Raw genomic sequence first — 24,916 nt, 5'->3', positions numbered from 1 at the left:
TTTTATTGCCCCCCCTGCAGCTGACTATCAGCTACAATCAGCTCCTCTCCTTGTTTATGGGATGTACTGGACTTTTATTAGCCTCCCTGGGCTCATCTCAACCCCTGTCTAGGTTTAGCTAGGAGCTTGGAGATGTTAGTGCAGCATGATATTGCTGCCTGGAGTGTGCCCTAATCCCTACCCACCCCCAGTAGCCTCTCAAGCTTTGCAGCTGCTGCCTACAGGAGGTACATGTACACTTCAGTGCACACACAATCTCTCAACCAAGCTGTGTACACTTGCAGTACAGAGTTCCCTAGGCTCTTAATGCTGCTACTGCAGTGAGCCTAGGCTTACCCCCTTCTCACAGGATGGGTGGGACAGCATTGGCAGCTGACTCTCATCCTCTTCCATCCAGTCCCTCCCAATACCTATGCAGCTTGTCAAATGTGTCTTCTGGGCACAGTAAGGGCTTTACGCATATGGGCCATGGAGCTTGAGCTGTCATTGGGTTTTCTAAAGTAAAATAGTCCACTAACATCGAAACAGCCAAGGAATGAAATTTAGAGATTAAAAAAAAGGATCATTAAACCGCATGGGGATTGCCATTACATCTAAAAGCACCAAACTAAGCATGTTTAAAGAGAGTACAGTACTCTAAGCAAGCTTATGAGACTGTACACCCCACACCCAACTTCAAACCAGCTAAGATTTCTGAAGTACTACCTACTGTGGTGCATAGCTCTTGGAATGAGCTTAGTACACACTGACAACAGAGTACAGTGCACAAGGATATGAGGATATGACACTTTGTCCGCACAGATTCAAACAACCTGTGATTGATAAATAGTTCTACCCACTGTATTTATCAGTTCTTAGAAGGATTTCAGAAGGCATTAAAGAAAAAACAACACCTGTACTCTGTTGCATTGTTCACTCTTCTAACTAGGAGTTCTGCTGATTATTACAGCTGCCTTAAAATGTACCGAATTATAAAAACTCTGCTGCTGCACGTGACATCAACTAATGTCCCAAGACACTCAGAAAATCTGTCTGTGAGAGAAAGATGACAAGAAGCAAGACATTAACAGTGGCAAATTGTCACCTGCTATTCTGAAGCAGAATGACACAGCCAGTGCAGGCATCTGAGCATGGATATTCTGCTCATTCCTGTTTTCCCTGGATAATTCAGCATTTTACTCCAATGAAAATCCCTAGAAGGAAGACGACTTGAAAAGAAAAAAGAAATGGAAAAGAAAGGAAAGAAAACCACTTCAAAAACCTCACCATGCATGTATGTAAAATTATAAAGAGCATGCAATGCAGCTAACCTTATATTTGTGATGTAAAACTAAGGAAGGTCAAATAACTTCAAAGACAGTCAGGATTAGCAGAAGTATGACAGGTGACTGAACGTCATTTCACCGTGTGTGAAACTGTGACAAATGTTCTACCAAAACATACTGCTCCCATTATAAAAATAGCATTTTACATTGATGGATCCCACATCCTAGAAAATAAAACTTTTTTTAAGTACTGGCAATGTCAAAATTTGTTATATAATTTAGTGGTGCGGGGGGGGGGGGTAGTGTACTGTATTGGGCATTTGGAATCAGCTCCCAGTAGATACTGATTTAAATTTTTTTTTTATTTTAATAAATGTTAGCTTACTGACTCAACAGTAATGATTTCTCACTCAATGAGTCATCTTTGTTCTACAGTCAGATAATTCTAGCAATGCAATTTGATTCTTAATCAGCAGATCCCGCTATAATATAGATTAAAACCTTGGTCACTTCAGGCAGAAACAACCACTGAAATGCACACCTGTATTTTCATTTATGATATACAACTCACCTGGTGACTGTTCGGGGCTTAAGTGCTTTGCTGATAACCAGGGAAGGTGCTGACTGCCTTCTTTGGGACAGAGTCTTCATCTTCTGTTAAAAAAAGAATATGAATAGATTTATCAAATACAGAAAGAGACAACCAGTCACACAAAAAGAGAAAATGAGTACAAACACATTGTTTGATTGACTACAAAATGTGCACTAGTACCTTGTGTGTCTAATCACACAATAGAAGTTCTTTAGACTTTTGCTTTATGGTAGGAAGGAAGGATAAATACTAAGAATGGATCATACGTCCAACATGTAACAAATATAACAGGATTTGGGCAACACGTGCTTGCTAAAGTCATGGTTACTCCTAGGTGGAGACGTTGAAGGGACTTAGCTATACAAGCAGTAAGCAAATCACAAGGAGGAATAAGCAGCTATTGTGTACATGTGCTGCTATATACAAGCATACCATATGCCACCTGTATGAAGAAGGTAATCAAAAATAATTACTGGAATAAGTACTATGAATTTTTCCCAAGTGATATACGAACACTTTATTTTTAGTCAAACTGGCAGTACCAAACTTATCTTCTGGGGGATGCATAGTTGTCTTCACTTAGTTTTGACTTATTGTGAGGCATGAGAGCAGAGTCACCTCATGTTCATATGGGGATCTATAAAGAGAAATGGACAATGTCCCCCAAACTATATCAGTGGGTGGGAGGTTGGCATAATGGTTAAGGTGTTTATCTCTATGAATTTATGTTGAGCCACTTTTGAAACTAATGCATATTTATGGGAAGTTGGCATAATGGTCAAGGTGATTACCTTACTGACAGAAGGTGCAGGGTTTGATTCTCACATGGGGTAACTGGCTAAGCTTAAAATGGCCCACAAAGGCAGTTAGCCTAGTATTAATCTATGAACCTATGCAGAGTAATGAACTAGGACCCCCATATTACAGCAAAAAAGTCATGACCCTGCAGTCAGATGTCATGCAATGTGTTTAGCAAAACCAAAGAAGAAAGGGCACTACAGACTCTCACCATATGTGGACAATGACCCATTCTCCCAAAGTATGAGGCATTATAATTTTCTGAAGGTGACGTTTACCAGAGCCACTCCACTTAGGGAAAGAGAAATTGTCAGCATGGGCATGCATGCTCACAGAAAAAGTGTTACTTTTTGAAAACACCTTAAATATTTGTAAGGCTAAGAGGTGTATATGCAGAGCACTGAGGCTAAGCATTCAGCATCGGTTCCATCATGTGAGCATGCATGCATACTAACTGCTACATATACAAAGGCTCTGAAATCTACACTCACAATAGCCACAGCTGTATATGAAGATGCCATAAACTGAAATTAACCAGAACCTCAGTTCATATGTAACATAACACACAGCACTTAAAATAACCACAGTAAAGAAAGCTGTGTCACCATACCATGGCAGTGGATAGACCAGCCAGTCTCAAAAGCCCAAAAGGCAGACATTATAACCTGAAAACCAAAAAATATGAAAGTGATAGATGATTCCACTGTAAGTAAAACAAAACACATACCTCACTGTTTTTTGCAAGAAGCATAAAGCAGTGTTCTGCATACGATTAAAATTACAAACATCTCAACTAGATCATAAATCATTGAAGCTTGTTATGACATGGTCATTGTTCACGCTCGAATGATCAGTAAAAATGGTCCTTAACATAGGATCATAGAAAGTTACTAGATTATTGGCCCTGAGGGCCTTACAAGCCTAGCCAAGAATTTAGCCCATGTTCCTACAAGTCAGCACCTGATGGCCCTGTCCAGCAGGGGCACAGGTGGAATCCCATGGGTGTATTTCTGCTCTCCATCCAGTTATCCAGGTTGCCCTTAAAAAGGATTAATGAGGTACTCTGCTTGATGTTGGAGAGGGAGTCTATTCCACAAAAGGGGGGTCTCTGGGACAAAAATCTGTCCCGCCAACAAGTCCTATTGATGTCAAAGACCATGTTCAGGTCACGCGTGAGGGTTACTCGAGTGGAGCTTGACTTGCGAATATGCAGCAGTTCCATCAAGGTGGGGTCTGAGATCACTTTGTATGTCAAACAGAGGTCACCTCTGAGGAGTCTGTAGGAGACTGAGTAGAGGGACAGGGCCTATCTGTGTAGGGTAGATATTTGTGGACCTGGATTCTCCTGGTAAGGAACCTCAGTAGTCTCTCCAGCTGCTGCATGTGCTTTGTGAGTTACATGCCAAAAAGGGCATTGTACTCAGTAATGGTTCTTATAAGGAAAGGATACATGGATGTTATGACCACATTGTCACTGGATGAGATACCTTTACTAATGAGATGGGCCATGTAGAAAGCTTTCCATACAAAGGAGGAAATATGGTGGTCAAAAGTCAGTTTGCGATCAGCCTGGGTGTCCAAGTCCCTCACAACTGATCGCATGCTTAGGAACTTATTATTAGTGTGATAATTTGTGGGGACATCGCTCTCCCCAAAGGGAATGATGATGCATTTTTTGGCATTCAGTCATTTGTTTGGGTGAGACCCTTTTGTAGGATGCCCACATAGCTAGAGGAATTGATGACAGCACCCATCTTGCAGTCATCTGAAAACCTGGTCAGCAATAGCCCACTGGTTTTGTCCTGCACCTCAGAAAAGTATATCCTATACAACAGAGGCTCTAATACAGATCCTTGGGGTACACCGCTCATTACGGGTCTACTGCTTGAGGTGGCTTTCCCTATTTTGACAAGGTGGGTTCTATCAGTGAGCCAGTTTGCGACCCTTCTCTTGTTAACATATGGATGGTTGCCTAGTTGAGAGAGTTTATCTATTATACCTGAGTGGAGAATAGTATCGAAGGCTTTGGCCAGGTGAAGGTAGGAGGTGTGCATCATCCTCCCCTCGTCCATGGCTTTGGTGACTGTTTCAAAGAAGTCAACCAAATTTAACAGGCATGCCCTCCCTTTAACAAAACCAAACTGTGTCGGATCGAGTGTTTGGTGGTTCAAATCTCCTTTTTAATGAGGTCCATGATAATCCGCTCCATGGCCTTGCACATCAGGCTAGTTAGGCTGATGGGTCTATAATTTCCTGGATCTATGGCTGCACCACCTTTGTGCAGAGGGATGACAGTATCTGTCCTCCACTCGGCTGGGATGAAGCCGGTACTCAAGCTTTGGTTGAATAGAGTGCCTAATGGTGCTGCAAGTTTCTGCCTGAGTTCATGTTGGATGTGGCCTGGGATGTTATCGGGTCCCATGGAGCCTGTATTTTTTGCCTTTGAGAGGGCAGTGATAAATTGCTCCCTAGAGATAAGGGGAGGGGGCAGGTACTGGGGATGTCCTGATTTACTGATGGGGGGACAGAAGGGTGAAGCTTTCACTGAACCTGTCTGCCAATAGGTTGGCTATATCTACAGCGTTTGTGTATGTGGTGTCCTTGACCACCAGTTCTGAGCAGATCTGGGTGCTTCTTTTGAGATTGCAGACATATGTGAAGAAGGCCTTATGACTGTCTTTAGTAGATGTTGCCAGTTTGGACTTGAAGTTTGCTTTGGAGGATTTCACTAGTGCTCTTATTTACTTGTTCAGGCTATGCAGAGATTGCTTCCAATTAGGCAGCAGCTCCTTCTTGGTCCTGTACAGCATTTTTTTCCTTTTATTATAGAGGTTATTTAATGCAGATATCCACCAGACAGGTTTACTCTTCCTTGAGGAGTAGGAGGATTTCATCATGTCGGGTATTCCTGATTCCATGCAGCTATAAAAATGCTCATATAGTACTTTGGTGTAGGTTTGGACATATGTACCAGTTCCTATGGAGGGGTAGGGGCCTGTAAAGCTGTTTAGACCTTCCCTCAGGAGGTTGTAATCAGCTTTGGAGAAGTTTTTTTTTTGTTTGACCCTAGTTGGGGGGGGGGGGGGGGTCAGGGGAGATGGTGACTTCAAAAGTGACCTCTGTGATCGGATCTTACCAGGGATGATGATACTGTAGGGATGCTGCAGTGGTTACTCATGTTGGTTAATAACAAGTCCCAAATATTTTCACCTCTTGTGGGGGTGTCGAACAAATGGTCCAAGGCATCTGCATTGATGAAATCAAGGAATCTCTGGGCATTTGTGTTTTGGCATGAGGTATTTGTTCCAATCTAAGGTTGGATAGTTTTATTTTTTATTTTATTTATTTATTTTACATTTGTTAACCGGGCTAGTCCAACTGGATACATGTCCATTTTCAGTGGAGGCCCGAGGAGAAAAGCTCCGCTAACTACTACTTAACAAGTTAAAAAATATACAGAATTATGCAATAAAAAGAAAACATTTGCTTTAAATTTCTTCCAGAATGTATAGACACAAGAGTACAATATGAGACTTAGCAGGTGAGTAAGATTAGATATTTTACTTAGTTACAGTATTACTACATTATCGGTGAGAAGCAAAATTAGATTTATGTCTTTTAATAGAGAGAGAGATAGGAATAATTAAGAAGTGGAAGGTGTGGTATACTAGAGTTAGGAGGAGAAGGAGAGGGAGGTCAGAAGAAAGGAAGGAGGGAAAAGAAAGAAGTTAGCCAGGGTTATGGCAGGAGCATAGCCAGTGGTTGGTTAGGAAGATTTTGAGTTTGTTTTTAAATAGTGGAATTGAGGTCAGGGATGTGAGGTCTGGTGGTAGTTGATTCCAAATTTTGCCAACTGAGTTGGAAAATGTGGAGTCACCTGCTATGTTATTTGATAGGGAAGTTTGAATCAGTATTTTGTTAGAGGAGCGAAGGTTCTTCAAATTGGTATAGGGTTTTATAAGGGTGGAGAGCATTGGTGTGTTCTCTAGGTGATGAAGGGCTTTGTGGGCAATTGTAAGTTGATAGTATTGTATTAGGTGGGGTAGTTCCAGCCAACCTAGTTTTGTGAGATTCAAGCAATGGTGAGTCCTATATGGAGAGGCTGTAGCAAATCTGGCAATGTTGTTGTATGATGTGGCTAGTTTATTGAGATTAAACTTAGAAAGATTAGTGTATATGGGGGAAGCATATAATAGGGTAGAGATTAAGTGGGTTCTGGCTATATTAGATCTGGCTTCAGGAGTTAAGCAAGATTTGATTCTGTAGAGAGAACCTAGTTTTCTGTTAGTTGTTTTATTGTTGAGTTAATATGAAAGTCAAATTTTAGTTGGTTGTCAATAGTAATACCCAAGAGTTTGGTTGTTTGGTCTGGAGTGATGAGTGTGCCATTATTGGATGTGAGTCACGAAATCCATTGAGGGAGACAGGTGTGTGGGTGGAAAGATGAGAAGTTTGGTTTTCTTGGGGTTGAGGAGGAGACAATGATTAGCGAACCATTGCTCTATGGTGGTGAAGGTTTTTTGTGTGAGGGAGTGAAGTTCAGTCTGAGTTGAGGCAGAGCAAATGATGGTAGTGTCATCTGCATATTGAATACAGGTAGATAGGGGTGTGGATAGATGAAGGTCATTTATAAAAATGGAAAACAGAAGAGGACCTAAGATGGAGCCCTGAGGGACTCCTATAGAGGTGGGGAGAAGATCAGAGATATGATTGTCCCAGAGAACTGCCTGTTTGCGATTTTCGAGATAGGATGTGAACCAGCTTAATGCAAGATTGTCCAGAGAGAGGGATTTTAAACGATGTAAGAGGAGTTGGTGATTAACCATGTCAAAGGCTTTTGACAGGTCAACAAAGAATGCTGAAGAGGGAGTATTATTGTTGCGATTTTTGTTTATACAGTCTATGAAGGATAGTAAGGCTGTGGTAGTACTGTGGCATGTTCGAAAGCCATGTTGGCAGTTAGCTAGGAGATTGAAGTTTAGTAGGTGGTTAAGTAACTGCTTGTGGATGCATTTCTCCATTATTTTTGCAAGAGGGGATAGTAAAGCTATGGGGTGGAAGTTAGAATACTCTGTAGAGTCACCTCCTTTGAAAACAGGGATAATATATGAGATTTTCCATACTGAGGGGATAGTACTTTCCTTTAAGGTCCTATTAATCAATACAGAGATGGGGTAGGCTATTGCTTTTGCACTTAGTTGGAGGTATTCTGCTGGTAGTTTGTCAGCTGAAGGGGTTGTTGGTTTAAGTTTTTGAAGTAAGGACAATATATAGGAGGTGGGTATGGGTTTAAGATGAAATGGCGGGGTGGAGCTAGGGGTTAATATTTTGGAGGTATCAGGGTTTTGTTGGTTAGCTAGTTTTAGTATAGCTGAAGTAAAGAAGGTATTAAAGGCATTAGCTGTTTGTAAAGGCGAGTCAGGGTTAGAGCCTAGTGGATTAGGTGTGACAGCTTTGGCAGGGGATAGCAGTGTGTTAATAGTAGTCCAAAATTTATGTGGTTGGTGAAGGGAAGATTGTTGTAGTTGAGTATAGAAGTTTCTTTTATCTTTTAGGATGGCTTGTTTTGTCATATTTCTTTTTTGTTTAAAAGTGAGATGATCAGTTATGTTTTTAGTGGTTCGCCATTTAGTCCAGGCTTTGTTTCTATAAAGTATTAGTTGTCTAGTTGTGTTTGTGAGACATTTGGCTGTCTTAGCTTTCATTCAGATAGAGCATGGGCATGGTGTTCAAGGATGTTGAGAAAAGTATTATTGAAATGGTTAACAGCATCATCTATAGGAGAGTTTTAAGAGGTGACCAGTTAACTTGCATAAGTTCATTCTGAAACAGATTGGGGTCAAAATGTTTTTACTACGGAGAATCGAACTTGGGTTGGGATAGAAAAACTAGTTTTATGCCTGATAATATAGGTTAGAGAGTGATCGCTGAGGTCATCTGGGAGGGTTCCTGTTGTATATTTTTCCTGGGGACTATTTAAGATCCAGTCAAGTATGGTTTCTTTATTATTACATTTGTTTGTTCTTGTTGGGGAGGTTATGTTTTGTGTGAAGCCATGGAGGTTAATAAGGTTAGATGGATTAGCATGATTACATAAGTTCCAGTCAATATTAAAGTCTCCTAGGAGTATAGTTTCCTGTAGGAGGTTAAGTGAAAGCCAGTTTAGTAGGTCTTCTAATATGGTAAGATTTTTGCCAGGGGGAATATAGGTACAGATAATATTAATAGTTTTGTGAGGGTTGAGTTGAAGTTTTGAAATAATAATTTCAACATTAGTGTCAGTTGGGAGGGTATGATTTGTTTTACTTATTTGCAATCCAGGTTTATAAAATATAGCTACGCCGCCACCTTTTTTGTTTAAGCGGTCTTGTCTGAGGATATTGTAGCCAGGGGGGACTATTTCATTATCTTTTATTGAAGGTTTGAGCCATGTTTCAGTTAGACAGAGAATGTCAAACTGTTGGACATCTAGAAGAGCATGGATTAGTGGAACTTTATTACAAATGCTACGTTTAGATGGGCAACAGAGAGTGATTTTGGGGGTTTAGTTGATACTGTTGGCTTTGTATTAACTGGTTGTGAGTTAGTTGGTAGTGAGGATGGGACAGGGCCGGGGTTGGGGTGTATGTCTCCATCTATCAATGAGCAAATTAATATAAGGTTATAAAATTGAGGGGGTTTGCAGTAGTAAATATCATGTTTTTTATGGTTATGAATAAAGTATTTAGTGTGTGAGAGAGACGGTGATATTTAGGTTGGAGATATGAGGTTTTGTAGATGGCACTGAGATAGTTTATGGATGTAGTAGGGGGAGTAGATAATGTATGTTTACGTGGGATGGTAAAAGTTGAGGGTAAGGGATGTTCATAGGAGGTTGAGAGATAGGTAGAGGTGAGAGTAGTTAAAAGAGTTAGTAGTAGTAGAGGGTAGTAATGGTTAGGCATGTTAATTAGAATTGGAGTGAGTGGCTTGAGAAGATATGGTCTAGAGAGTAAAGAGGAAGGGAGAGGGAGGAGAGTATTATAGATTGGGTAGGGACAGGATCTAGAGGGGGGAGGAGAGTATTATGGATAGAGTGGGGACAGGAAGTGGTTGTGATTGGTTCTGCAGAAGGGAGGGTGTCTATGTGGGGATAAATGTAGAGGTTGCAGGGCGGGTGGAATTTGGGGGCAGGAGGTGAGCAAAGTGAGCCCGAAGGGCTGAAGACACAACAGAGTTGTAGATGTACAGAAGACAATCAGTAAGGTGGAGAAACAAGCAGGTATGTTTGTAGCAGGTATTGTGAATGTAATAAATGTAAGGTGTGGTGCAGTGCAGGTTTGTAGCAGAAAAGTAAAATAGAAGAGAGATATGGCAGGGGCCAGAGAGAAAGAAAGAGCAGTTAAGAGCTAGGAGATCCAGGTACAAGACAAAGGTACTGAAGAGTAAAGGAGTAAGTAAATAGGCAGTAAACCAAGTCATAGAAGGATGCCACCTAGTGGCCGGCAGGTATAAATTAGGGTTATGCAAGTAAGAAAGGGGTAAATGGGGAAAAATAGTAAGGGAAAAGAAGTGTTAGGGGAAAAAGAGAGGATGTTTACACTGGTGACTATGGGGGTATAATAGATAAGGGTCTGGAGAAGTATAGAGTTAAGAACTAGGGCTGTTGGCTGCTGGCAGTCCTGGGCAGGTAGCTAGAGTAAGATACTCAGGTCAGAAGATTTGTATTTAAACATGCATAAGTAACATACATTTACTGTCTCCTTTGTATGAAACCACCAAGATAACAGGGTTGGGGCTTAGTTGAGACAAATGCTGGTCTTCCAAGAGGGCAGAGTCACTTGTGTAGGTGATTGCAGGGTCCAGTTAGTCAACTAGTAGAAATAGCAGGGAGAGAGAGGAAGATAGAAGGCAAAATTGGAGAAAAATATTAGAGAGCAAATATAAATTTCTAGCAGCTTTATAACAACCAGGTGAGCATTAAACATGTTTGTACTTATAGTAACATTCTCATCTAGAAAAGCAGATACTAAATATACTTATTGAATTATAAGAACACCAGTGTGAAAGGTTATTGCAGTCAAAATGCCATTTAAAGGATATGATAGTTAGTAACAAATAATACACTACTGTAGAATTAAGACCATAGTAATTAGCTTGCACTAGAAAAAGAGATACTAAGTAAATTCTAAATTATAACAACTACAGTAAGACAGGATAGTGCTATCAAATCAACATTGATAAAATAAGATAGTCAATAATATATAATACGCTACTACAGAAATACAGACTAAAACAATAGGTTTCAATGGGTGGACAGATAGTGAGGGGTTGCTTAAGTGGAAGCATTCCACAGTCAAAGTTATTTACATGCCAGTGGAAGCAGTCACTTGAAATAAACTTGGCTTATATTAAGAAGTAGCAAACGTTTCATAGTTACAGGTTAGAAAAAGCGACTATGTCTTCATAACTCTCGGAGCAAAATAGTTTAAATTTAACAACAATTACTATGTGTCGCACCACACTTGTATCGAGTTAAAGTCGCTCAGGATCAGGGTAATGGGTTGAATCTTGATAGATTTGAAGAGGTCCAGATAGGTGGAGTGGGGCATCTTGAGTCAAAGTTGGAGGCCTATAGCTAGCTATGATTTGAATATGGGTCCTGTCAATTGTTAACTGCACCTGGAGTGCTTCCTGTGTGTCATACTGTTTGCAACTCCATGTCCTTTTGCTTTGCTGATCACAGTTTGGGGTCTGTATGTGTGATAGGATGAGTAACCTGGTATGGCTGGGGTGCTCTCCACAGCTTTGAACCAGGTTTCTGTGACTGTACAACTGTCAGCATCTTCCAGGGTTAAGAATGCTAGCAATGAGTACGGTTTAATGTTTAGACTCCTAGAGTTTAGCAGAATGGCCTTTAATTTACATTTTGATGAAATTTTCATGTTGGTATTTTTCACCTCATGGCATTACCTAAAAAAGGCACTATCGGGGAGGCAAGAGCCTTTGCCAGGAGCCTGAAGCCCATGGGAGGCATATGCAGGCCATCTCTGGCAAAACATCAGTCATGTCATCCCAAACTGTCAGGTACTAGATTCCCTTGGAATGACACCAGAAACTAAGCCAATTGTTAAAGTCAATCATTTTCTGTTTGTATTGAGGCATCATTCTGGGTAATGATAGTATGCTGGTTATGGCTAGGAACATACCTGCCTGGGACACATATTCAGCGAACTTGATCATGTCTGTCTTCATATAGTCCAGGGAGGTACATCTCAAGTCATTCACGCCAACATGGACTACGACAGAGTCATAACAGTACCTGTTGAGAGACTTGAATGCATGGGTATGGTCCTCCCTTATTAGTATAGAGTGCTGCAGGATATTCTAGGATAACCAAAGGGAGGATGAACAGCAAAGCCCTCTGTAGAAAGCACTCCTTTATTGAATAAAACCACAGCAGTTAAGTGCTTTCATCCCTCTCATAGGGACTTCTTCAGAACAATACCATCGAGATTTCCCAGCATTCATATACATCATCCATTACAGACAGCCTTATTACAGTCCTGTTATACAGTTTCTGAAGGAGTTGTAGAGTTCTTTCCTCTACAACTGAAAAATGCTCTGCAGCTAATATTGCATAGACTGGGAGAAGCTTAACTGAGGCTGTTTCCCCTCTGTACCACACTGAATCAGTTCCTTCAACAGGTTTCTTGTCCTGCACTACTGATGCCAATTTCTCCTGTTCTGATATGAAACATCAGCTCCAGGAATTTGGCATCAGTAGCATTTTTCAGTTGTAGAGGAGAGAACTGTGCAACTGCTTCAGAAACCGTATAACAGGGCTGTAATAAGGCTGTCTGTAATGGATGATGTATATGATGTATATGAATACTAGGAAATCTCGATGGTATTGTTCTGAAGCAGTCCGTATGACAGGGATGAAAGCGCTTAACTACTGTGGTTTTATTCAATAAAGGAGTGTTTTCTACAGAGAACTTTGCTGTTCTTCCTCCCTTTGGTTACCTGGTTTGGGGATATTTTCAGTTGATATTCTAGGATATTCATATAGCTCAGCAACAAATATGGAAAAAACACATCTGTTTAGCAAAATTCTTCCATTATCTAATGTTGTTGTTGTGTCTTTCGGCTTTTCCCATTTAGGGGTCGCCACAGCAGAACTCTGGCCCGCTAATGATTGGTAGTTGATTTTTACGTGCCGAGTTACCAGCCCTGATGCACAACCTTCAACGAAGGTACGCCCATTCATGCATGTCTCCACGCAGAAGACGCTCTAGCTGAGTGACCATTAAATATAATGACAAACATTTGGCCTTCAATCTATGGATAAACACACAATTTAATTATTAGGGTGTTCAGTGTATGTTGGTCTGGAGTGAGATGTGGGTCCCGCAAGATTAAATCATCAATCTCCTTGGGGATTATAAGTACTAATCATCAGATTTTCAAATTTTATTATGTCAGTGTAGCTCCGAAATTGTCACCTTAAGAATCATACATAGAAAAAAAATAATAAGGAACAACGGCTCTATATATCTATATATATATATATATATATATATATATATATATATATATATATATATATATATATATATATATATATATATATATATGCATATCTAACCCAGCCACTGGGGATGCACAAGCCAGTGCATTTCTTTGTGCCAGTCCCAAGCCCGGATAAATGGGAAGGGTTGCGTCAGGAAGGGCATCCGGCGTAAAACTTCTCCAAATAATTTCATGCAGACACCAGTAAATATTTCCATACCGGATCAGTCGAGGCCCGGGTTAACAATGACCGCCACAAGTACTGTTAGCCAACAGGGTGCTGGCGGAAATTGGGCTACTGTTGGCCAAAGGAGGAGAAGAGGCAGAAGGCATGGCCAAAGGCATGAAGAGAGGAGAAAGGCTTGGACTGTGGTAGTGAGGGTCGGAACTTTGAATGTTGGCAGTATGACTGGTATAGGGAGAGAGCTAGCTGATATGATGGACAGAAGGAAGGTTGGTATATTGTGTGTGCAAGAGACCAGATGGAAGGGGAGTAAGGCTAGGTGTATCGGAGGTTGGTTCAAATTGTTTTATCATTGTGTGGATGGGAGGAGAAATGGCGTAGGAGTTATTCTGAAGGAACAGTATGCTAAGAGTGTTTTGGAGGTGAAAAGAGTGTCAGATAGAGTGATGTTTATGAAGCTGGAAATTGATGGTGTAATGATGAATGTTGTTAGTGCATATGCTCCACAAGTTGGGTGTGCAATGGATGAGAAAGAAAATTTTTGGAGTGAATTGGATGAAGTGGTGATGACTGTACCCAAGGGTGAGAGAGTGGTGACTGGAGCAGATTTCAATGGGCATGTTGGTGAAGGGAACAGAGGGGATGAGGAAGTGATGGGTAGGTATGGTGTTAAACAAAGGAATGCAGAAGGTCAGATGGTAGTGGATTTTGCGAAAAGGATGGGCATGGCTGTGGTGAATACGTATTTTAATAAGAGGGAGGAGCATAGGGTGACATACAAGAGTGGAGGAAGATGCACACAGGTGGATTATATCTTATGTAGGAGGGCCAGTTAGAAGGAGATTGGAGACTGTAAAGTGGTGACCAGAGAAAGTGTAGTTAGGGAGCATAGGATGGTGGTTTGTAGGATGATGTTGGTGAGCAAGAAGAGTAGGAGGAGTGTGAGGGCAGCACCAGGGATCAAATGGTGGAAATTGAAAAAGGGTAATTGTGAGGTGGAGCTCAGGAATGAGTTAAGACAGGCACTGGGTGGCAGTGAAGAGTTACCAAATAGCTGGGTAAGTACAGCAGAGCTAGCAAGGGAGATGGCTAGAAAGGTGCTTGGTATCACATCTGGACAGAGGAAGGATGACAAGGGTACATGGTGGTGGAATGAGGAAGTACAGGAGAGTATACAGACAAACAGGTTGGCAAAGAAGAAGTGGGACTGTCAGAGAGATGAAGAAAGTAGCCAGGAGTATAAGGAGATGAGGTGCATGGCAAAGAGAGAGGTGGTGAAGGCTAAGGATAAGGCATATGAAGAATTGTATGAAAGGTTGGACACTAAGGAGGGAGAAAAGGACCTGTACCAATTGGCTAGACAGAGGGACTGAGCTAGGAAAGATGTGCAGCAGGTAAGGGTGATAAAGGATAATGAGGGAAACGTACTCACGAGCGAGGAGAGTGTGTTGAGCAGATGGAAAGAGTACTTTGAGGGGCTGATGAATGAAGAGAATGAGAGAAAAGGTTGGATGATGTAGGGATAGTGAATCATGAAGTGCAATGGATTAGCAAGGAGGAAGTAAGGACAGCTATGAAGAGAATGAAGAATGGAAAGGCTGTTGGCCCAGATGACATACCTGTGGAAGCATGGAGGTGTTTAGGTGAAATGGCAGTGGAGTTTTTAACCAGATTGTTTAATGAAATCTTGGAAAGTGAGAGGATGCCTGAGGAATGGAGAAAAAGTGCTTTGGTACCAATTTTTAAGAATAAGGGTGATGTGCAGAGCTGTAGTAACTACAGAGGGATTAAATTGATCAGTCACAGCATGAAGTTATGGGAAAGAGTAGTGGGCAATAGGTTAGGAAGGGACATGGTGATTAGTGATCAGCAGTATGGTTTCATGCCGGGAAAGAGCACTAAGATGTGATGTTTGCTCTGAGAGTGTTGATGGAGAAGTACAGAGAATGTCAGAAGGAGTTGCATTGTGTTTTTGTAGACTTAGAGAAAGCATGTGACAGGGGGCCTAGAGAGGAGTTGTGATATTGTATGAGGACGTCAGGAGTGTCAGAGAAGTATGTAAGAGTGGTACAGGATATGTACAAGGGTAGTGTGACAGTGGTGAGGTCTGCAGTGGGAGTGATAAATGCGTTTAAAGTGGAGGTGGGATTACATCAATGATCAGCTCTGAGCCCTTTCTTATTTGCAATGGTGATGGACAGGTTGACAGACGAGCTCAGACAGGAGTCCCCGTGGACTGTGATGTTTGCAGATGACATTATATTCTGTAGTGAGAGTAGGGAACAGGTGGAGGAGACCCTAGAGAGATGGAGATATGCTCTAGAGAGAAGAAGAATGAAGGTCAGTAGGATTAAGACAGAATATATGTGTGTGAATGAGTGGGAGGATAGAGGAATGGTGAGGATGCAAGGAGTAGAGGTGGTGAAGGTGAATGAGTTTAAATACTTGGGGTCAATAGTTCAGAGTAACGGTGAGTGTGGAAGAGAGGTGAAGAAGAGAGTACAGGCAGGATGGAGTGGGTGGGAAGAGTGTCAGGAGTGATTTGTGACAGACGAGTACCTCTAAGAGTGAAAGGGAAGGTCTACAAGTGGATAGTGAGACCAGCTATGTTATATGGGTTGTAGACAGTGGCACTGACAAAAAGGCAGGAGTTTGAGCTGGATGTGGCAGAGTTAAAGATGTTAAGATTTACACTGGGTGTGACGAGGGTGGACAGGATTAGGAATAAGTACATTAGAGGGTCAGCCCAGGTTGGAAGGTTTGGAGACAAAGCCAGAGAGGCAAGATTACGATGGTTTGGACATGTGCTGAGGAGGGATGCTGAGTATATTGGGAAAAATATGCTAAGGATGAGGCTACCAGGTAACAGGAAAAGAGGAAGGCCTAAGATAAGGTTTATGGATGTGGTGAGAGAGGACATGCAGGTGGTTGGTGTGACAGAGCAAGATGCAGAGGACAGGAAGAAATGGAAACAGGTGATCCGCTGTGGCGACCCCTAATGGGAACAGCCGAAAGAGGATGATGATATGTATATGTATATCTATATATGTACATATATATATATATATATATATAGATATAGATAGATATAGATATGTATATATATATATATATATACACACACACACACACACACACGCACACACACGCACACATATATATATATACATATATATATATATATATATATATATATATATATATGTACACACACACACATATATATATATACATATATATATATATATATATATATATATATATATATATATACATATATATATATTCAGTACTATTCACTTAAAATGTTGATATCAATTGCCTTAGCATATATTTTCTGAAGAATAAGAATTTTTATCTGTAATGGTTGGCACTATTTGCTTAGAGCAGTCATTATACCTCTGTGATAAAAATCAGAAATTTTAAGAGGGACTGAGAACATTTTTGAACTATAATCAGTGATAGCCCTGAAAATCAGGGACACAAAGACATCTGCATTCCATTAAATTTCAGTAGGCAATTATTTTCTTTAAAACACCAGACATTTTCAAGATCTCTGTAAATAGCTGAACTGATGCCTTTGCCACAGATAATCATAACAGGTTCAGATTGTCTAAAGTGCATGGAGGAAGGAAGGAAGGAAGTGATTTGTCCATATATGGCACGATATACAAACAGATGAAAGATGTAAACAAAAAGGTTATTCTCTTAATGCACGTGGACTGTTTCCTTCTCTCTTGCCCTGATTTGCTTTGTCTTTTAACACCGAAATACCTGTAAGATGCAATTTCTTGATCAGCACCTTGGCTAAAATGTATCATATTAGTACCAAATCAAATAAAGGAAAAAAATCACAAGAATATACTACAAATGCACCCTCTTTTTAATCCACACATATCCCAGCTTCCTTTTAAACTAAATTGAAACTGTTCACTTATTTATTTAAAACTACGGAGTTAACATACATGCTATGAGCAGAAAAAACAAAACCTGGCAGCACAATCATGCTTGCTAGCAGTGGTCAGATAGCTATAATTTCTTCCTTGTAGGAGACAGTGTTCTCAAATATAACTGAGGCTCTCAAGGAGATACCACAGGCACCTTCCCATCAATATGGATGGTCCTCAAGAGTCAGTGCAGGGAAGAAATTCGGAGCAGGAATTCAGTTAACATGTTAGTTGAGGAAAGGAATTGACAACTGTGGAATTTGCTGGGCTTTGTTTTTTGAGTGACTGACTGGATGTACAAAGCCACTTTTTTCCAGCTTTGCAATCACCCATCACTTGTGACATGGGATCATTCCGCTGCAAGTACATTACCACTAGAAAACTTGGTGATGGTGAGTGGCAGCACTAATAGGGCCCCACAGCTTGCACAGGTCCCCAGGCAAGTTCCCAGAGAGACTTATGTTAGATTTGACTACATAGAAGATAATGCATGGAGTATACTGTATCCTAATTTAGCTAATTCTCTGAATGACATTGTGAGAAATAAATTATCAAAACATTCCAAGTTACCCATAAGGAAAGCTGTAGAAACTGTACAACAACAAAAATATTGCTTCTTTAACATTAGCAGCTCTGATAGGGAGGTTTATACCACACAATATGACATGAGACTATTTTGATAGGTAAAACATTCTGAGCAAATTTTACCTTCCCACAAACAGATAATAGAAACCCATTTAAAGCCTTTATGAAAGCATTTGCATCTAACATTTTTCAGTGTCACATTTTACTTTAATCCACTTATGAGACTTTTTCCCAAACTGTGTTACTTCTTTATTGGTGAAAACAAAAATAAAATCATTGTTTTCTGATAAATGAAAACAAGCTATAATACATTATAAAACACTGTCAGTCTGTAGAAATATTAAGCATCCTTGCTTATAACATCTTGCCTCTATACTGATGACCTAAATTTGTAGTTATCCAAATGGCATGGCTGAGGAAGAGTTAGATGATTTCTGAAACTGGAGCTGCTTTAAACTTTTATGGGGCAAATAATTTTACAACAGACTATGACACGTACTCAGCTCACAACTGATGGTAGGGATTCGTCTCTGGCCGGAGAGCACAGTCCATGTGCCCAAACTATGAACCCGCACTGTAGTAAGACATAAATGTCATATAACCTGCTGCAGTGTATTGTCAATATATATTGATTCTTTTAAGAATAAATGCTTACCTTTGTTAAAATAACACCATCGTACAACTAATACTCTTGTTTTCTCTTACAGCTGTATGTAACTATGTGACTAGTGGGGATAGCTTTGACATATACTGAGCATGCGCATAGCTGTGAATGTATGAGTGCATCCTCAGTAAATTCTGCAAGAACAAGTGGTGCCACTACAGACTGGAAGGAGCTAGGACAGCAGTCAGCATTTTTACTGAGCATGTGCATAGCTGCAAATGTATGAGTGCATCCTCAGTAAATTCTGCATGAACAGGTGATGCCACTACAGATTAGAAGGAGCTAGGACAGCAGTCAGCATTTTTACTGAGCATGTGCATAGCTGTGGATGTATGAGTGCATCTTCAGTAAATTCTATAAAAACAGGTGGTGCCTACTATGGACTGAAAGGATCTAGGGCAGCGGACAACATTTTTACTGAGCATGTGCATAGCTGTGAATGTATGAGTGCATCTTCAGTAAATTCTGCAAGAACAAGTGGTGCCACTACAGGCTGGAAGGAGCTAGGACAGCAGTCAGCATTTTTACTGAGCATGCGCATAGCTGTGAGTGTATGAGTGCATCCTCAATAAATTCTGCAAGAACAAGTGGTGCCACTACAGACTGGAAGGAGCTAGGACAGCAGTCAGCATTTTTACTGAGCATGTGCATAGCTGCAAATGTATGAGTGCATCTTCAGTAAATTCTGCAAGAACAAGTGGTGCCACTACAGGCTGGAAGGAGCTAGGACAGCAGTCAGCATTTTTACTGAGCATGCGCATAGCTGTGAGTGTATGAGTGCATCCTCAATAAATTCTGCAAGAACAAGTGGTGCCACTACAGACTGGAAGGAGCTAGGACAGCAGTCAGCATTTTTACTGAGCATGTGCATAGCTGCGAATGTATGAGTGCATCCTCAGTAAATTCTGCATGAACAGGTGATGCCACTACAGATTAGAAGGAGCTAGGACAGCAGTCAGCATTTTTGTTGAGCATGTGCATAGCTGTGGATGTATGAGTGCATATTCAGTAAATAAAAACAGGTGGTGCCTACTATGGACTGAAAGAATCTGGGGCAACAGACAACATTTTTACTGAGCATGTGCATAGCTGTGAATGTATGAGTCCATCTTCAGTAAATTCTGCAAGAACACTTGGTGCCACTACAGACTGGAAGGAACTAGGACAGCAGTTAACATTTTTTGAATTCATAGTATGGGTGCATTTTAATATTCAAGTCACTGCATGTATGCACATAACCAGTAATTAACTTTCAAAAAGGCATTGATTGTTCAAATGTGTTTTGTCACTTTATGATAATAAAATGAATGGCAGTGGTTTCATTTTCATTTTTGGGAGCTGATCTGATCTGTTTCAATGCAGGTAGATTTGTGCAGCTAATAAATCTACTGGTGGGATATAAACATTGCACTTCAATGAGAGTAAAATGTCCTTATTTGATTCCTTAATATGCAAATAAAGCAGTATATTCTGTTGTTCCTACATATTACATTTCTGGTGGACTGGTACTTTGCAGAAGCAGAAGTACAGATTTAATATGTTACAGTTTGTGCAGCCTTCCATTTTACACTGACATAAAACTTAAATTTTGTGCAGTGAGAAAGGAAAAAAAGTAAGAGAAATGCTTCATTTGCTTTGCTTCCTAAAAAGAATATACAAATGATTCTCATTTTTTGATTGTGCAGCATTTACACCTCCAAATTTTGGCAAAGCCTTAATGCTTAGTAACACGTCTTGATGCATGCATAATATTTTGCTTGTGAAGCAATTAGAACTAAAATTTAACACTAAAACTACATTATATTTATTACGTGGGTAAGCTAACTGTATAACAAGTGTCCTTTATGAGAGACCTTTGAAAAATGTCTGGTTAAGTGACTTGCTGAGAAGCACGCAGTAAGCAAAAGTGTCAAACTCAGAACTGCTGCAAGTTCTAGATCTAACAGCATACAGTCTTAAACCTCTGGACTGTAAACAGGACCGTAGGTCTAATAACCAACAAATGTGTAATAGTCACCAGTGAATGTTTATTAAAAGAAATCTGCTGAGTACGCTTACACTTCTGCATGCACATCTGTCACACAAATCCTTTAAAATCATATGTTTCCTAACTATACATATAAAGAACAGGCTTACATGTTTTCAGAGAGGGTAGGAATATGCAGGAAGTTCAAAGGAGGAGCATAGGCTACAGTGCCTTTCACTGACCTATATACCTATAAGTAGCTTGACGTCTTTATCCAGATCAGACTGTTGCTAAGCTTGTTTCTGCCAGTGCATATTGGTTTAGTATCTTAGCTTCTATCTGGCCATGCCCCACAGTTTCTAGCAGTCAACAGAAATATACCAGTTGTTTTAAATTAGCCTGATACCAGTGTATGCTGTCTGGAAAGACAAGCTTTTCAGGGTAAGGCTTCCACATGAGAAAGTCTTGGAAATAGTGAAAAAAGCCCATCATAAGATCAAAATGAACTTGTTTTCCTCTGCATATGTGGGTGCTGCACTATAAGTTATTTAATCTGACATATTGCCATGTTTATTGCTTTCATTTATTAGTATGCTAGTTCACCAGGTGGCTGACACTGATCCAAAGACCTTTTCTTCCGTTGCTCACAAGTAGAGGCAGTAGAAAACAAATATAAATAACAAGTGGACAAGGTATATATTAGGGTAAAATGTACAAAATGCAAATACATCTAGTTATACTGTACTATTTAAGTAGTAGATGGTTTACAAAACTACTGATTACAAAAGTCATCTATGTTAAATATGTGTAAAAGACCTTAAGCCTGGCTAGAATTTCAAAATAATTATTTTACTTTATTGCACTGTGCAAGATGGAATAGAGTGATGAATAACATATAAAGTGGGACTAATTCAGAGACATGCATCATGTGATTATGCCACCTTGGCAAACAGGGTAGGTCAATATCATATCCAAATAATCTGATAATGATATGCAAATGAGACACATGACGGAAATTAGAGTAATTCAGAATGCATATAGGAGTGAACAACATATAAAAATAATGTAATGGGCCTATTCAGGTAGTGACTTTGCACACAGCCATCTCTGCACACCATCATTTCCAGGTGAACACGAAAGCTGACTGTGCTAAGATGTTAGGAGCAGCATGTGAATTAGCACAACAGTATTTATTAGGATTCATTCTTGCACATTGTGTCTGCGATGGAGTGTGTCATTGTCCTCCATGTTGCAGATGGACCAGACTGCTCCTGATCAACAGAAACACCATATGGGACCTTGCAGACATGTGCAGTCCTCACAAGAAATCTTATGGGATATGTGGAATACCAATCCTTGGGGACTCCAAGGCATGTATACCACTGAACATCCTTGCAAAAGATGCCTTCCAGTAGCCATCAGGAGGCATGGTGGGTATTTCACAGACATGCTTCACAAATACTACACCAGCTCCTTAGTGTCATGCTGGAGTGTAGCCATCAGGAGGCATGGTGGGTGTTTTACAGACATATTCTTCACAAATACTACACCATCTCCTTAGTGTCATGCTGGAGCATAGCTATCGGGAGGCATGGTGGGTGTTTTACAGACATATTCTTCACAAACACTACACCAGCTCCTTAGTGTCATGCTGCAGCATAGCCATCAGGAGGCATAGTGGGTGATTCACAGATGCATGTTTCACAAATACTACACCAGCTCCTTAGTATCACGCTGAAGTGTAGCCATCAGGAGACATGGTGGATGTTTCACAGACATATGCTTCACAAATACTACACCAGCTCCTTAGTGTCATGCTGGAGGGTAGCCATCAGGAGGCATGGTAGGTGTTTCACAGATGCATGTTTCACACATGATTGGGAGGGTGGCCTAATGGTTAAGATGTTTGCCTTACAAACACAAGGTACAGGGTTCGAGTCTCACAAGGGATAATTGGCTAGGCTTAAAATGGCTTGCAAGGGCAGTTAGCCTAGTACTCATCTATGAACCTATGAACCTAAATACTACACCAGCTCCTTAGTGTCACTCTGGAGCATAGCCATCAGGAGGCATGATGGGTGTTTCACAGATGCATGTTTCACAAATACTACACCAGCTCCTTAGTGTCACGCTGGAGCATAGCCATTGGGAGGCATGGTGGGTGTTTCATAGACACATGCTTCACAAATACTGCACCAGCTCCTTAGTGTCATGCTGGAGCATAGCCATAAGGAGGCATGGTGGGTGTTTCAAAGACACATACTTCACACATGATTGGGAGGGTGGCTAATGGTTTAAGATGTTTGCCTTACAACACAAGGTACAGGGTGAGTGCTCTCACAAGGATAATTTGTAGGCTTAATGGCTTGCAAAGGCAGCCAGCCTATGTACTCTCATTATGAACCTAATAAATACTACACCAGCTCCTTAGTGTGACACTGGAGTGTAGCCATCAGGAGGCATGGTAGGTGATTCACAGACACATGCTTCACAAATACTGCACCAGCTCCTTAATGTCACGCTGGAGCATAGCCATCAGGAGGCATGGCCGATGTTTCACAAATACTACACCAGCACCTTAGTGTCACGCTGGAGCATAGCCATCAGGAGGCATGGCCGATGTTTCACAGATGCATGTTTCGCAAATACTACACCAGCTCCTTAGTGTCATGTTGGAGCACGTAGAGGAGCATATGTGGTTCCCAAGGACTGCAAGTGACTGAAACACCGCAATATGGGTGTTCTGTGAAACAACCCATTTCCATGAGATTCTAGTAGTCATGCATTGCACCCACATCACCTTTATGGCCCTGTCTGGTCCACCTGGGTACAGGTATGTCAACGGGAAGGGTTGTGATTTCACCAATTATCATTTGGCATGCAATGTATGGTGCTCCTGGGTGGCTGCATTAGCTACCACATGGCTTTTGGATGACCTAAACAAGTAGAAGTACTCCCTGTCACTGTAATGAATAGCTGTATTACAGGCCAGTATGTCATCTTGCATGCCACATAGTATACTAATCATCTCTGCCATTGCACTGATGGCATATGTCTGTGCACTCTGTTACTACCATTCATACACTATGCCACTGTACTACACACAACATATCTGATCATATTCCAACACTTTCCACTCATATCATAGTTATGTCTCAAGTTTGCATATCACATGAATTTTGTCAAATATAGTATACATTATACATGTATAGGTACAGCTACACCTCTCCCAAGACCAAACTGTCAGAGTCCAAAGTTCCCAGTCCTCAGGTCCCTGAGGTACAAAACACCAGTAACCATTCTTCTATAGGAAATCAATACTGGTGGGGTTTTTATTTCTGTACTAGCAGTAATGCCATAATTTAAGAAGATTTCTCCCTTCTTCATGTTTGTGCAACTTGGAGATGGTATATAATAGACAGTATATAATAGTAGGGGCTTGCCTTCCATGTAGCCCATGTGGGGGTGGGGGCTTCCTTTTACAGTGGAACAGTATCTATCTATGCATGCATGCATGTATGTATGTATGTGTGCACCTATCTAACTATCTCTAATCTATTTATCTATCTACATACAAATGTATGTATGTATGTGTGTCCTTGTGTTAATTGTGGGTGTTAGACACATACATGCATACATAATACTAGGTATAAGAGATTATTATGCAGTTAAGTGGTGTCCTGGTAAACTGTGATGATTTCTAAGGCAGAAATTCAACAAGATGCTGTTATGAGGTAACGGTCACTTCCATTTTTTTCTTCTCTAAAGTGCAGTGTCCATTGAAATGATTATAATGCATAGCTGGGTTCAGTGGTACAGGTTGTTTGGGGTGGATTCCTTTTACAAGAAATCTTGCTTTTATGAGCACCCTTGTTGGACAAGTGTCCATTTTTTGGCTACTTTATCCATTTGCAAGACTTCTTTCTGACTAATTAGTCCAGATCTTATCTGGTTTTATAGGCATCATTTTCAAGAGAAGCCTGGCTTTGTGACACAGATGGATTGAGCCTTTACTGGGACTCAAGCAACTAAAGTTCAATTAATGGCTCTCAGCACAGGAGGAGTCAGGGAGGGAGAGGAGGGAAGAGTCATAGCCTGCTTCAATTAACCTGGGGGGTAAGTAGGGTTTAGAGTGCTTGAGTAACACATGGTGCAGTGTAATGAGGGGAGGCCACTTCCCAAGCCTGGGGAATGGGGCAGGGGTGCTTGTTAGCAATGTATAGCCAGCATAGACAGTCCACTGCATGTTCCCCTTTGGCTGCACAAACTGGACCTCTGTACAGGAAATATAGGGCCAAGAAGACAACATCCCAAACTGCCCTTAATGGTTGTCTAAATGACAGCCTCTACTGATGGACCCTTAT

General features: G+C 40.8%; 1 protein-coding gene across 1 annotated transcript in view; it reads right to left on the bottom strand.

Annotated features, from left to right (window-relative positions):
- ARHGAP20 (Rho GTPase activating protein 20) overlaps nt 1-24,916 on the bottom strand; it is a 781,419-nt gene that overhangs the window by 569,290 nt on the left and 187,213 nt on the right. Inside the window, exon 2 of the mRNA XM_044072727.1 lies at nt 1,837-1,919. Coding sequence (XP_043928662.1) covers nt 1,837-1,919 — 83 coding nt within the window. The remainder of the gene's footprint in view (nt 1-1,836; nt 1,920-24,916) is intronic.

This window comes from Protopterus annectens, chromosome 5.part0, assembly GCF_019279795.1.
Source record: "Protopterus annectens isolate FY-2018-M chromosome 5.part0, PAN1.0, whole genome shotgun sequence".
Classification (NCBI taxonomy): domain Eukaryota; kingdom Metazoa; phylum Chordata; order Ceratodontiformes; family Protopteridae; genus Protopterus; species Protopterus annectens.
This window is presented reverse-complemented; position numbering and strand designations above follow the sequence as displayed.